Source organism: Sinohyriopsis cumingii, chromosome 7, assembly GCF_028554795.1.
Source record: "Sinohyriopsis cumingii isolate HCF-2022 chromosome 7, ASM2855479v2, whole genome shotgun sequence".
NCBI lineage: Eukaryota > Metazoa > Mollusca > Bivalvia > Unionida > Unionidae > Sinohyriopsis > Sinohyriopsis cumingii.
Genome location: NC_142967.1, coordinates 132945013 through 132961547, shown reverse-complemented (window position 1 = coordinate 132961547; position 16535 = coordinate 132945013). Strand labels below are relative to the sequence as shown.

Sequence of the window (16535 nt, the reverse complement as noted above, 5' to 3'; positions counted from 1 at the left end):
TTCGAAATGTCGTGCAATCCTGAGTGATTTCTAGCTCGTTTTATGTCCGTTTTTAATTCTACTATTATAGTCATACAACCAACCAGTCCTAATACAATATATGCACTGGTCTCTTTTTGAAAGTGGAGAGTGAATTGATGTTTATCCCTCGTAACCCTTTGTCCCTGATCGAATAGAAATAAAAATCCAAATGGAGTGACATTGTGCATAGAGGCCCCAAAATTTTCTCGTCAGTAACATGTTATCGAAGTCATGTTGTTCATGGAGATTGCTCGCGGGCGCCTACATATTGGGCAACCCCGGATTTCACCTCTAATGTTTTGGCCTACATTAATAGCTGACCACTACATGTTCCCCCACTACGAAAATAAAAATGTGGGAGCCCCTGGATCTGCTCAGCAATGAAGATTGTTATTTTATCCGATAGAAAGCAGAATGAAAGCCAGAACAGAAAACAGCACTGTGTGTTATAATAGCATTCTGCAGATGAATACAATTTACAGCTTCAGAGAGCTAATAAATAAACTTACATATATCTACAGTTTATCAATAAGTTATTTGATTATACTTGCCCTGCTGATTAACTTTTCATTGGCAAAATTTTCTTTAATGTGTAAAGTAAATAATTCGATTGATTACCAACAAATGAAAGTCGATACTTAGTCGGCAACGTTGTAATTCTGTATTTAGGCACAATATCAGTTGTCGTTTCTTGCGTATACAAAGTAGTAGCAATCCTAGCTTACCTGTGCCAAACCAGTTCCACACACTTAGGTGAATGGTATATTTAAACGGTAAAAGTTAAATTAGGCATTATCACCATGGATGAATATGACCTTATGATGAGTAAGTAAACTTTAAATTCAATTTTGTTTCGTTTTAATTTATAATTTAAAAGTTTATCTTTTATGTTTTGTATGTTATATTTTGATACTGAAACTCTTTACACTGGTCATACGATACCTCATGATTATTTCTAAAGCTCGAATTTGTAACACCAGTCACTTTCTACACACATTAAAAAGGGTAATTTAATACAGAATAATTATTAGTATTGCAAATCTCAAGTTACTAATGGAATCTCGTTTACGTTATGGCTTCATTCTAGGCGAATTTGTTTCATGAAATACTGAACGTTGTCGTTTAATATGTGCGTCTCTATTCATTCGCCATTAAATGGGACCTAATTTCCACAATGAAAGACAATATTCTTTGTTATGTCTGCTTATTTTTAATAATTTATCTAATGCCAAAGAACTTTTCCTTCCTATTAGCTACACATATCAACAATGTACATGTTTTAGTGTCCTAAGACGTATAAGATCAGAAGAATTCACTTTGATCTTCACGCTGTTTTGAGTGACTAAAATTAAAGTATATTGCATGGGTCTGCATAGTAGGCATAACGGTTAGGCGCCAAACTCACAAACAGTAGGTTGCCGAATGGAATCCTGGCCAGACGAGTATATTATCTTCAGTTGTGAATCACCATGCAAGGTAGTTCACTCCGATTGTCTCTGCACTAAACAGTCTTTCATATGGTGATGTCTTGAAACACTTAACGGATGAACCAATAAATGACTTCTTTACCTGCTCTGCCTCGTTCTCTTTAATCGGGGTCGATATAAAAAAAATGCATGTTTTATCGGGGTAATCACAATACCGAATGTCCTCTGTCTTGGAAATTGCTTTTTAATGTGGCTATTGCTGTCCATTTTTTCCATTTCCTTTTGGATAGCCAGTAAATAATAAGTTCAGCTATTTTGAAAGACAGGAAACAGTCTTAGGAATATCACGCTCTTAAGCAACTCAGTGAATACGAATGAGTTGTGATTATCGGTAAACATAAATTAATAAATAAATAAACTTAATATGATATTATATACTATTACCTTTACGACTGAATCGACTTTCATGGATGTATTATGTTTCAATTTTGTTTGTCAGGTCCAAGACGTTACCAGGGAGACATGAGAGTTATGTCGATGCAGACAGGAGGCATCAGAAGCACACGTAAGCTCTTCGTGCTGAACAAAATCCCAACTTCTATTAATACAGCAATACTGCTGAATCGACATGTCCGAATGTACTTTTTATATTCACAATTTCTTCAGTTTCAGTACTTTAAATTATTTGTCCATTGTCTCTTTTATCTATCCATCCATTATCCACGCTTTCGTTTTCGGGGCAAAAGCCCCCAAACCGTTTACAAAATCTCCTTGAAATTCGGTATACAATTCTTCATTTCAATATTTACAACGTTTTCGTCCTTTTGTCACTTCATTCGTCCATCATTCAGACTTTCGTTTCCAGATAAAGTCCCCAATATCATTAAATATATCTCCATTTATCTTTATTTTGGCCTGTATGTACCCTTTGCTTTTAGTACTTCCTCTTTAATATTTTACCTACTTCTCCATCAGCCAGTCCATCCATCCATCCATCTGTTATTCACACACTGATTTCTGGAGCAAAACACAAAACACATAAACCCATCAGTGTATCTATATAGGTATGTGTATTACTTGGTAATTTAAATTTTAAAACTGTTTTTGATACAGATCAAAATTCAAAACAAAAAAATTTCAGCGTGAAGATTTTTAGAATTTTTGGTCAGTCTGATATATAAATGTTTAGCTTTTAGATACTGGGTCAAATTCTAATTTTTTAGCGTTAACATTTTTAGATTTCATTCTTCAAATTTGCAAATTTGCAAATTTTAAACTTTTAGATATCTTAACAAACTTCCCCCAAAGATCTGAAGAGTAGAATATATTTTGTGCGATTCATTTGTTTTATCTTTTCTGTTTAGATGTTTTATGAAAAATCCGAAAATTAAAAAGGTCTTAAGAATGTATATTGTCTCGTTTAAATTTAGTTATAGTCTATCCATTATTGTACGTGTCTCGTTTAAATTTCGTTACAATCTATCCATTATTGTACGTGTCTCGTTTAAATTTAGTTATAGTCTATCCATTATTGTATGTGTCCTCTCTCGTTTAAATTTAGTTATAGTCTATCCATTATTGTACGTATCCTCTCTCGTTTAAATCTAGTTATAATCTATCCATTATTGTACGTGTCTCGTTTAAATTTAGTTATAGTCTATCCATTATTGTACGTGTCCTCTCTCGTTTAAATTTAGTTATAATCTATCCATTATTGTACGTGTCTCGTTTAAATTTAGTTATAGTCTATCCATTATTGTACGTGTCCTCTAGTTTAAATTTCGTTATAGTCTATCCATTATTGTACGTGTCTCGTTTAAATTTCGTTATAGTCTATCCATTATTGTACGTGTCTCGTTTAAATTTAGCTATAGTCTAACCATTATTGTACGTGTCTCGTTTAAATTTAGTTATAGTCTATCCATTATTGTACGTGTCTCGTTTAAATTTAGCTATAGTCTAACCATTATTGTACGTGTCCTCTCGCCAAGTTTAAGTCACCTCCATAAATGTTAAGCTTATGAAACATGTTGTATTTTGGCCTTAGCTCCGATTATGGTGGGTGAGTGTAATTAAAGAAAGAACATGTAGACAAAATAAATTATTAGAGTTAATTAAGGGGTTACATTCGTCTTTAAAAGGGCGTTTGTCAATTGTAATCAAGTGATGCGACCAAGCGTTTTTATTTACTGGTACAACCGTTTTACTATCATAGAAAATATCATCTGGTGAATACTAAATTCTCCATTCAAGGTCTTTGATACCACGCACATCTAAAGACACAACTATTACGCATTTGCCTTGTTCCTCGCACGATCGTTTTCGTCCAAGAACTGTTACGTGGACGAGAGCGTCATTGTTGAATAACAATCCCGATCTTTATCTTCTTTGTAAAGTCAATTTTTTTTTTTTTTTTTTTTTTTTTTTTTTTTTTTTTTATTAACCCCGTAATAGGTTGACCAATGGGTCGGGGAACCATCCCAGGGTCACCTTACAATCAAACATTTCTGGTTATCAGATAATCTAGGGATAATAAATATAATCTACAGAGAAAGTAAAAAAGAAAACACACACACACACACACACGCATGCATATACACATGCATATGGCACACAATCTAGGCGACATGGCCTTTGTGATATTACAATATTTTGTTCCTGTTTACCATCAAGACAGAGACAAGTTAAATGTTCATTGTTGAGGTCCATTTTTGAAGAAATTGGTCCTCTTTTTTATTTACCTTAGCATTGTATTTTTCAATGTTCTTATGCATTGCAACTATTTGCTTAAAGGCAAAAATAGAAGGATTTTTCATATTGAATCTGCAAGTATAAATATAATATTTTGCCAAAATAAGCAGAAAATTACCCAAACTGTCCAGTTGTTCACTTCCTAAAAATGTTTCTTTTTTGGACAGATGTACAATATTTGGGCAAAAAGGTGCAAAATCTTCAATAAAACGGTACCAAAACTGTGAAGTAATACTGCAGTCATAAAAGAGATGCTGAATACTTTCAGTTTCACTCTTACAGAAAGTACATTTGTTGTCATCAAATATGTTAATTCTTTTAAGAAAATCATTAGTAGCGATTATTCTATGGATTAATTTAAAGTTAAAAGAGATCAACTTGGTATCCTTGGTACAGCGTTTTGCCCGGCTGTATATATCAGACCACTCCTCACTACTTATATTTTTATTAAATACTTGCATCCAAGCTTCTTGCTTCGCAGTGTGTTGCCTTTTAGTTTCCTGTAAAAGATCTTTGTAAACATACTTGAGTGAATCTTGTTTTCGCAAGTTCGTTATTTTATCCTCCTGCTTATCAAAATTATTATGTACTAGATGGTTTTTTATGGCATCTTTCCATGCTTTAGGAATTCTGGATATTAAGGAGAAGTATTTCAAGAAATCATCGCTTCCAGTTTTTTGTTTTATTATCTCAAAAGGTATTAAATTACCGTGGTCATCTACTAGATCGTTCAGAATTTCAAAACCAGCTTCTGTCCAGGATTTGTATTGATAAATCATTTTAGGGGGGACAAAATTTAAAATACTCATGGATAGATACTCGTTAGGACTTTGCGGTTCTTCTTTCCATTTAGATACTGCCAAAATTACATCTCTCCAAAAACTGTTTTTAATGAACTTACTAAATTCTTCTAATTTCCTTCTCCCTAAATTCCAAATATCCTTTTTATTTCTGAGTATAGTTGTATTGACTAAGTTCTGCCACGTTCCATCTTCCTTTTCCAGCAATCTTTTAACCCATCTTATCTTAATATACCTAATGAATGAAAATATGTGTATCATATTTAGTCCTCCCTCGTTTTCTGGGGAAACTAGTATATCACGTTTTATTCTCTCTACTTTTCCACCCCATACAAATTTAAATAACATGCGATTTAGTTCTGCTTCAACTTTTGCTGATGGGTTAGGAAGTGCTGAAAAAAGATGTATGAATATGGGCAGAACAAGAGTCTTTACAACAATTACTTTACCAACTATTGACAGATGTCTTTGACTCCAGCTTGCCAGTATTCGTTTTGCCTTTGTTAGTTTCTTCATATAATTAATTTCCACCATCTGTTGTAAATCTGGAGAAAATTCTATGCCAAGGAGTGTAAAGTTCGAAGAGGACCAAATTAGGCCCATTTCGGGACATATTCTTTCATTAGAAAATTTCCTGTTTCCAATCCAAATAGCTTTTGTTTTTGTTATGTTACATTTAAGTCCCGATAATAGAGAGAAACCTTGCAAGATATTCATAGTTGCTTCAAGAGAAAAACTAGATCCATCAAGAAGAATAAAAGTGTCATCGGCATACTGACCCAATTTATATTCACTGGCGTCAAAGATTACTCCCCGTACATCCACGTTTTGCTTTAAAGTTATAGCTAAAATCTCAACCCCAATGATAAACAAATAAGGTGCAAGGGGATCTCCTTGACGACATCCTCTTTCAAGTCTAAAAAAAGATGACATATGTCCATTATTTATAACACAACTATTAGAGTCATTACAAAACAGTTTAAACCACTTACAAACGGAATCACCAAAATTAAAAGATTGTAGAGCTTCTTCCACAAAGATCCAGTTAATTGAGTCAAAGGCTTTTTCGAAATCCATTAACAATAATAAACCATATCTGTTTTCATTCTCAAGTTGGTCCATGATATCATATAATAGTCTGGTGTTTTCTCCAATGAATCTACCCTTCATATATCCTTTCTGAGTATCGCTGATTATTGATGGAAGAACCTTTTCAATCCTAGCTGCAATTGCTCCCGAAGCAATCTTATAATCAGTATTTAAAAGTGATATAGGTCTCCAGTTTTTAAAATATCTTCTGTCTTTTTCCTCCTTTGGTAGACATGTGATGACTCCTTGAGTCTGAAAATCTGAAAGTTTTCCTACAGTATATCCGTAATTTATTGATCTACATATAAATCCCCCCAGAGACTTCCAAAAGAATTTATAGAACTCTACAGTGAATCCATCCGAGCCAGAACTTTTTCCATTTTCCATCCGTTTTAGAGACATACCGAATTCATTAATTGTAAGCAGACCCTCGCATGATTCTCTTTCCTCTCGACTAAGTTTAATATTGTGATCAAAAAATCTATTTCGAGTTTCTTGAGTAGCCTCGTCATCAAGCTGAGCTATTCTACTTTTGAACAATTCCATATAAAACTGTTTTTGTGCTTCTAAAATATCTATTTGGTCAGATATATTTGTCCCATCATCTAAAATAATTTCCTTTATTGTCTTATTAACATAGTTTCTTTTTTCAAGATTTAAAAAGTACTTTGTGCTTTTTTCCCCAAATTCATACCATCTAGCTTTAGATCTTAATATAACACCTTCTATGTATTTTTTCCTAGATTCCTCTAATTCTGCTTTTTTTCTCTCTAATTTTTCCAGAATTTCCTCATTTATGTTATTCGACAGTCCCCCCTGAATTTCTATTATTTCCTGCTCAATTTTCTTTAATTTTTCCCGTTTCTCTTTTGATTTCCTAATAGAATAACATATAGTTTCAGATCTTATTTTCATTTTCAAAATTTCAAAGAACATTTGGTCGTTACAGGAAAGAGAAACATGGAGAGAGTCATCTTTATTTCCCCCTACATAATATTCATTTACAGTGTCAGTTATACACTTTTTGACCAAATCAGTATACTCAGTGTTCCTCAACAGTTGGTTATTAAATTTCCAATATCCTTTCCCCCTTGGAAACGTTGAAAACGCCACACTCAAAACAATAGCTGAATGATCAGTCTTGTACCCTGGTAAGATACATGCATCAGCTGTATTCATATGAATGTCATCCGATACAAGAAAGTAATCTAGTCTACTTTGTTTCAAGGGAGATTTTTGCCTCCAGGTATACATCTTTAAGTCTTGGTTGGAATTTCGCCAGGGATCAATTAATTCCAATTCGTTTTTCAGGTCTTGAATCGCTGCCCTAGACTGTTGGTGTTTGTCATGTAAAATATTATAAGTATCCAAATCTAAGTCTTGAACAGTATTCCAGTCTCCGCACACTATAATTGATGAGTTCTCAAAAAATAAAGTCTCCTCCTTTAACTTTCTAAAAAAGCTAGGATTATCATCATTATAACCATACAAATTCACGAGGGTTATTCTGTTGCCATTAATTGTAATATCTAAAATAATAAATCTCCCTTGACTGTCACATCTTTCTCTATGGATTATAAATTCAAAAGTATTTCTAAAAAATATTGCAACCCCAGCACTCTTACTAGAGCAGTGGCTAAATATACATTTGTATCCCCATTCAGCTGCCCAATATATTTCATCGTTCTTTGTACTATGAGTTTCTTGCAAGCATATTATAGATACATTCTTTTGTTTTACCCAGTGGAAAATATCCCTTCGTTTTAAGACTGAACCTTGCAGGCCTCTAACATTAATAGATATAATTTTTATGTTATTATCCATGAAAACAGCAGAAATTTTACACATACATATTCTTGTACAGGAATGTATGAAGTAATTATCACCTTGAGTTTATCATATGCATGGCTTTCACACTCACACTCACACAGAATACAAACATCCATAATAAAATCATCCATGGTGTTACAGTAAAGTCAATGTTCGGTTTAATATAATCGCTAGGGAATGTAACCAGGGTCGATTCAGCAGTGAATTTCAATTGATCCTTGTAGAAACTTTGGCTGAATTTGAGCCTGACGGTGACGTTTCGTTTTGCCGGGAGTTTTCGCGTGCTAATGCTATGACTCCAAGCTGGCTTCGATTTGGTAGCAGTACATCAAGGTGGTTCCTACTGTCGATTTCTATCTTGCCCACATTTTTACTATGAATGAACGTATCTACCGGTAAGGGTCTTATAACCTCGTTATCATGCATATACTCGTTGACAAGTATAACATAATTGGTATTCATGTTAGCATCCGCTTTCAACTGGTCCAACCTGTTGATGTTACCTTTAGTTGTCTATTCTAATTCCGCACTATCATCACTAGGTTCAGAGTCTATCACGTATTTGTAATAACAAATCTGAAATACAAATGCGAAAGGCGGCTAAGTGCCATTCCGGATAGATGTTGATTACTTCAAACCAAATTTCATCTTTGATGTTGATAATACATATGTGAAAAATTAACAACGAAAATCATGACTATGTTAGTCGATACGTGATTTTGGTAACAAAAAAGCCAAGATGTCGTTCATTATTTATGAACATTACGATTTAATCCCGAGTACCTTTACTTCCGGTTATTATAAATAAGCATCTTCCTGACAAGCGCATGTTTAAGAGATGACGTTTAGATCTATCAAAGCCATTTTCACAGCTTCAAATAGAACACCTTGAATGTTCACGTTAGATGTTCTAAGTTCTCCAGTTTGATCTTGGAAAATCACAAGCTCGCCTGTTTTGATGTCTGCAACAACCAGCTGGAAACCTGATCAAATTTGCGTTATGAAACCCCGGTCAGATCCACACCATAGTCGCGTTCGGTCCTTGCGCTGTAGCATCGTAATTGTTAATAGGCATTTCATGTACTCTTAAGCGCACTTCTAAGTGATAATATAAAATCAACAAACACGCGTGGTTTTGGTGAACCCTCAAGTGTGTGTAGTGCTCCAACAGCAAGATGTCTGCATATGAAGCCGTCCTGCCGAGTATGCAAGGTCAGCGTTGAAGAAAACAGCAGCAGACGACTCTGTCGTCCAGTGGTCAAGCCACCATGGAAATAATAACAACCTTAAGTGATTGTGCAAACCCGTACTAGTCAACATTTAAAATATGTCAAGGGGTTATCATGTATGCGACCCATTGATCCCCAGATCATGTTGGTGAATCCAGGTTGATAATCCCGGTTTCCATCGTGCGGAGAATTATCGATGCAAGCTCATCCCGCATAAAGACACATAGGAAATGCATGTCTGACTTTATCATAGCAAGTAAATAAAAACTGGTCAACGGCGAGGCCTTGTGCGAGTCGTACTGAGTAGTCGAAGACTTTTGCCTGAGTATATTCTACGAGTCGTCCCTTCCAGTCTAAGACTTTTTTCATCGACCGCTTTTGTAGACCTGCTTTGCAACCGCTGAAACCTCAACCGCCATCAACGCTGAAATGGACGCATGGAATGGAACAATTCCACGGATTTTTGCATTTTTGTCATCTCTGACTTAGATAATTTTAATGTCACCAAATAATTATTTTGTTTGGCTGCCTTGAGCTGATTAGGTTGTGGTTGGGTTCACCAACACGTGGACTTCAAGTTAACTTCATAGGAAAAAGCCTCAATGTGATTCCGCAACAGTTTCTTATTGTGCTCTTTTTCACAGCTGCTTTGGACTAAGGCCAAACGTAACATCTGATAGGACTATAAAAACGTGGCAGATTCAATTAGTATGTTAGACTATGGTCCATCGGGGAGGGAAGGGGTTGCACAACTATCCGCAGATCATTCGCGAGTCCTAAAAACTCGGAGTATACCAACTTTCGCATACCTCTCGGTATCTTTATGCTACGCTTTCGCGCTGGTTGCCTGAGTTGAATCACAGTGGCATGCTGGTATATTAAGGAAAATCATTGTCTTATTGCACATTTCGTGAATAAATTTAAAGAGTTTTACTTTACAAGGATCATAAACCGCAATAGCTTCAATCTTCGCTATTATTTCATTCACTTAAGTAGCTTTTTCCTCAACAGTGTTGTCGTCGGGTTTTTCCACGATCATAGGTTCTGTATTTTATGCCTTTGAGAGCCTTTTCTGGCGCGCGATAATACTTGCGCACAGATTCACATGGTCGTCAAAGTTTATTGGCCGTCTTTAATTCGATACTGTTTTAAGCATGATCGAACAGCTATACTAACACGTAACACGCACAATAATGTGATTTACAGTATTCATAATAACATGTTATGCTGTAGAGCTCATATTTTCCAAGGTAAACACTTTTCAATGGGCTGCTTTCTACTACCATTGCACTTCTTATATACGCACAGCGTTATCTGATTGATTGATTTTATTTCCAGTCGCCATTGTTTTATTTCCTTATAACATGCAGCGGTATCTTATTCAGGTGGATACATTCTGTCTTATCCATTAAAATTGTATGGAGTCCATCAAGTGACCAATCATATTTTTGTGTTCGAATAATACATGATAGGATTGCCATTGCAAATAAATATAATTGTACATTCAGGAATCATGAAATTGGCTTGCAAGCCTGGATAGAATTTTGTCCAATTCAGTGTCGGCCCAGATAAGCTCAAATGACCCGTCACAGAGTACTGCACCGACCCAAATTCGAAGACACTTTGTCCTTTTATATCCAACCATGCCAAACATGTTGAAGTGCTTGTAAATTTCCGCGATATATTTTGCTTCATTGTTTTTGGAAATAGTTTTTGAGAATTTCTTCCAGAACTTGCGCTGACCCGCTTCTGCAACGTTGTGCGCAATTTATTAATAGAATTTAAGTGTAGGTGCAATTTGTATATTATTATTAAAAGTAGATTTCTAATTTACTTGCTTATTACTACATTCATTGTCATTGGTGACGTATTCACAATATTCACCATATTCAGCTGATGACTAGCTAATGTGATCGACTTCAAACCTTTCTTATACAGTATCACAAAAAGGAACTTTCTGTGTTTTTTTTTTAAAGCTTTACCACTTTATGTCGTTGTTTTTCCAACGCAATCCCTAACTTGATTATTTATCAGCAATCTTCCGGGTACTTATTTGAAATCTAATACATCTTTGGAAACTCATTAACAAATCTGTGACACTTAAGCGAAATACCGATATAATCATTTCTGTGACGTTACAAACACTCCATTGTTAAGGTGATATGATTCTCGCATTAAAATCACTCGTATAGCCTTCAAAATACTATACGCATCAATCGGTGAAGTTTTTACCATTAATAATATATACAGCGGTTATTCTCTAATGTAAAATTATCTCACGTAAAATGAAATTGTCTCTTCTAAAGATATTGTATAGAAATATAAAATATTCTCAGACATAGGAAACAATATCAACAGAATATTGTATATAAAGTATTTTAATGATAGAAATCATATTTCTTTTACACAAAAGTAATCTCTGCAAAGTAAATTATATGCAGCAAAGTCACAGTCAAATACTTTTTATTGCAAGCTATAATAGAGTATTAACCTGACTATGGAAACTTGAATTCTTTTGTGCAAGGCTGAGAGTGGGCGCTTTGACTTATATCAGTAAATGTCAGAATGCGGTGGTTCTTACCGGGGTTTTCTCGGGATCTTCCTGTACTAGTTATACTAGCCTCCGTGTACAGCCTAAGATGCGCTGAAAAGTGGCGTTAACCCAAAAACAACAGTAACAAAATCCTATAATAGCAATAAAATTACAAAAGCCCCATAGCAGCAGTGAGGATGAACAGACCATTTTTAGGAGTGTTATTTTGCGAAAATAAAGCTTAGTACGAAAATGAAAACACAAGCGTCAATAACGCTAAACCGAGACTTCTACAGAGAGGGTGAACAGACCAGAATTTCAGACCGAAATAAAGCTTGATACGGAGGGTAAAAAAATACAAGCGTCAATAACGCTAAGTAGGGGAGGGTAAACATACAAAAAATTCAGACTGAAATGAAGCTTCCTGCGATGGGTGAAAAAATACAATCGTCACAGAGACTTCTAATCGGGTTATTTTTTTTTGTGTCAAATATATTTACCTGGGTAGTCACCATGTGTGGAATAAAACGCTGTCAGGTTACATAATTAAATCATAAATAATATCAAATAATATTTAGTAATCCTACGATTACCATGGAATCTCGTACAACTAAACTAGCTCAACAGCGACTAGAAGCAATTAAAAAGTATTCTCCAGTCCGTGAGTCTGTGAAGCGAAAATTACAAGAGCGTCAGGAGTCTCGAGTGGAATTTACAGAAAGTGTAGAACAGTTATTTAAACCGGTTACAAAGGCTACCGAAGGAGTTACAACGGCTACCGTGGGTCTTCTTCTCACGTTGGAGCAAACCGCTAAAGCAAAATGAAAAATAGCAGAAAGAACTAAAATAACAAAAAAGATTCTAAGAGAACTTCCAGGTGAAATAGCTGTTGCTCAACCACAGAGACAAACACAAGAAATACTTGCTAATATTGACCAGCTTCGTTCTGAAGTAGCTGATATAAAGGATCTGATATACCAGAAGCGGAACCAAAAAAAGCAAAAGAAAAAGTTTAAGTGAATAATAAATTTACCGAATATAATATTGCCGCCATAAAACAATTGACAGCGTGAAAAAAATCTATGTTTGCCGCGCAAAGTCTTGATAGTAGAGAAAAACTTTTAAAACCCGAGTATGTTGATCAGACTGTAGATCGTGAAACCTGCTACAAATGGATATTTCGCATGCCATACATTACGGAAATGATCAGGCCCGAAATAGTGATACAAGATATATTGCATTTATCAATGAAATAGATAAATATTTCTTTTATGGTTACAACAAGAACAACGACAAAAACAAAAACAACAATATCCATACTCTCGATGGAATTTCTGGTCCAGGCACTCACTGGGTTGCATGCGCGATTGACCTACGTGGAGTTGTTTATTTTGATTCGCATGGGTTGGCACCACCGAATGATTTTTTAAAGTATACCAGCGGACTTCAAAGTTGTTCCGTCTGGTATTCAACAGTACCAACACAGAAACAAATGATCCACCAATATGTGGCCGTGATGTACTCGCTGTGTTCGATGTTGTGTCAAGGTCGTTAACACCGCCTTATAAAGTCGTGCACGAGTATACAAGCAGACGACACAGTCGTCCAATCTTTTAAACAGGCCTTAGCGAATATACAATGGTAGATATTTACGGAATATTTACTCTGAGCAAAACACAGGGCACGCCTCAAGGTGACCTATCCAAATATGCAAAACTTTACCAGGTCAAGAATGAACTCGCTGATCTTTTGAATCTCGCAGATGTGGACCAAAATGAAGTCGTTATTTTTCAGGATAAACAAGGACGGTTAAAGACGAACAATATACCGTTGACAGATATTATTCTGAAATTTGCAAGTGTGACCGAAGATAATTTAGTGGTTTTGCTAAAAATGGTAAAATTAAAAATCAGTTCTAATACTCATGGGAGAAATTACTGGACGAATCAGAAGAATTGGAGATATTATGTATGGCGATCTCAACATGAGCAAAAATACAATTACCAGTGTGAAAGAACCAGAATCAAACGATGATGTGTCAACAAATAAATACGTAGACAGCAACAACACCACGAGCAGAACTGAGATCAATGATCGCTTACTATACGCCTGTGATACAATGACCGGTTCTCTCAACATGGCTAATAATAAAACTACTGGTCTTGGAGAACCAGAATCAAGCGATGACGCCGCAACGAAGAAATACGTCGACAATAGCAATATCCTGATGATGACCTCGTTAACGACCATCAATGATGGAATGACCACATTTAAATGTGATTATACTACACATGTAAACGCGTTTAAAGATTTTCGTAAAAACACAAATAAACCCATTCATGAATGTTTTGGAAAATCAGCGGTTATTGATATCAAACTCTCTGGCATCAAAAAGATTACCGACGGTGTAGCACATGCAGTAGCGTCTGGATCAGCTGATACCACTCAATAAATCCATCAAACATCGCGCTGAGATTACCGGCATATACAGGTTCTCAGTACTCGGCGTTACAAAATTTAGAATATCTACCACAATTTGACGGCGTTATTCAGTCCTGACTTTGTCAGGCGGATCTTCTGGATCCATGTTAGCAGTACTGGATCACAACGACGAGGAAACATTTGTGGTGAAACCCGAACCCAAAGAAAAAGGCGCCCATGTGTTGTACTATTTATGTCGTGAATTTGTCGCCAGCATACCACATACTTAAAATTTAGCACTATATATAATGAATCAATCGATTGATATTGCAGCGCACCATTTCAGATACGAGCAAGTTTATTCGTTCCATACACAACTGAAAAATATCATCGACAATTATACATTAAAACCACAAACAATGTACCGTAGACTTATCGTTGCTACTGATATAACTGTGTACTCGGTGTACGAGATAGTCGCTGAAACAGTAACGGTCATCGGCACATTATCAGCGCCATACGTGATAGCCCCAGCGATAGGAACTGGTGTTTCAATTGCAACAGGAATTGCTGTATTCTTAATGTCATTGCAAAGCAATCCACGTGCGCGGTTGATAAATTACACGAATATCCAATAAAGTTGCACACGGTAACACGCGCAGATGCCAAATTATATTTGTTGATAGCATCAGGTCTCAACGATGGAATAATATCAGATCAGGAATTCACAGAAATGATTCAGATTTACCATGAGCCGCAAGGCAAGGTAGAATCTCCATTGTCATCGACGAAAAACGATATTAGATCTCCCTGATTTTAAATAATAATGATGTCGCTACTGACTACGTCATCAGAATTACTATAGTCGCTAATGCAACTGCTACAAAAACCACAATGCTATTAGCAAACTCAACTAATCCTGAGTTCAGCGTTAGCTTTCCATCTGCGGTCTCAGCGAAGGAAATAACAATATCACATTTACGGGTGTATCACAGCTGGCCAGATATTAGACCAAAGTCATTTGGTTGGTTCAGAGCAAATAATTCATTGGTATTTGCGTATAAAAATAAACCTGATGAAACCCCCAATAGGCAAGTTGTAATCATACCTACAGGCAAGATTTGTATTACCTGAATTTAAAACCGACGAATTGATATAAGCCGTAGTGACAGCATTGATGAATATTTTCCATCGATATTAGAATCATCGAGAATAATATCACAGCCGGCAGACATCCTCAAGTACAACAATGATCCATACGGTGGTGGTCGTCATATTTTACCAGGTGTTGTCAACATTACGTCGGTGATCGCATTCAATCTTGTGTGTGATACAATCGATGGCAGCTATCAAGTAGACCTTGAAAATTCCAGTCAGGCCAAACAAGGTTACATTTTATATATAATCACACCTCAAGCGCCACCAGGATTTTTGATTGTGTTAGAACCCGTTAATCCAGTTTATCTGCGATATCATAATCCGCTAAGGTCACGGATGCATATAAAACTTACTGACCAGCGCGGACACCTGCTTGATTTAAGAATTTTTAAAAATAAATTTGAATGTACGCTCGTAGATCGTCATCCTGATAGAGTAAAGGAAATTAAAAAATTCTTATCATAAATAATGTGTTTCTGAGTTTGGTCAAACATTTATTTTTGTGGTATTATATAATGTAACAACAAACAAGAGTTTTTATATACAACAAAGAGGTACTCGAAAGTGCCGTCAGAACAATCTTGACATTTTCACACACAGAAAGGTTTAGTGTTAATATACTTATTGATAATTATGGCGATGAAGAAATTCTGTTAACGCAGGAACATTTAAATGAGCTGCAGCGAGAACATATTATTACGATTGTGTGCGATAGAGATCGAATTCTGAATTACGCAGATTCTTGCCTTAAACCGTCCAAGTTACATAGGTTGTAACTCGACAAAAAAAATATAATTAGAATAAAAATAAATTTATATTTCTCTGTTAAGTCTAAATAATTTGGGGGGTTCATGTTTTTTGAACAATTTTGTCACAATTTCTGTGAAATTGGGTCGAAAAAATCATTGTTTTTCAGTCAGATTTGAAAACTTTGCGAGCAAAAACCCGACCCTTTTGCTAATTGATTGTGTTAGAAAAATAGACAAATCTTTGGAAAATCCAATAAAATTGAATGGATTTTCACTGATTTTTGATCAACATTGATTTTTGTTATCACTTTTAACTGAGTTTTGATCAATTTTCACAGATTTTTCAATTTCCCTAATAGAATCAGTTAGAGAAGGGGGTCCGGGTTTTGCCCTTAAAATGTTCAAAATGGGAATAAAAATCAGTGAAAAGTGACCACCTGACAGAATCAGGCAGTAAAACAATAAGATTGTTACAAAAATTAAACTGACCAAGAATATTTTCTACCACTGAGCATGAGCAGTAAAAT

General features: G+C 35.4%; 1 protein-coding gene across 6 annotated transcripts in view; it reads left to right on the top strand.

Moving 5' to 3' along the window:
• The window catches only part of LOC149796151 (uncharacterized), a 46683-nt gene that overhangs the window by 10505 nt on the left and 19643 nt on the right, over nt 1-16535 (top strand). For 5 of the 6 annotated variants that reach the window (XM_089966080.1, XM_089966079.1, XM_089966082.1 and 2 more), the window contains exon 3: nt 1948-2013. In XM_089966080.1, the coding sequence (XP_089822206.1) occupies nt 1948-2013 (66 nt within the window). Of the gene's footprint in view, nt 1-708; nt 847-1947; nt 2014-16535 lie in introns of those variants that run through there. The other variant, XM_089966084.1, reaches the window with a different exon arrangement.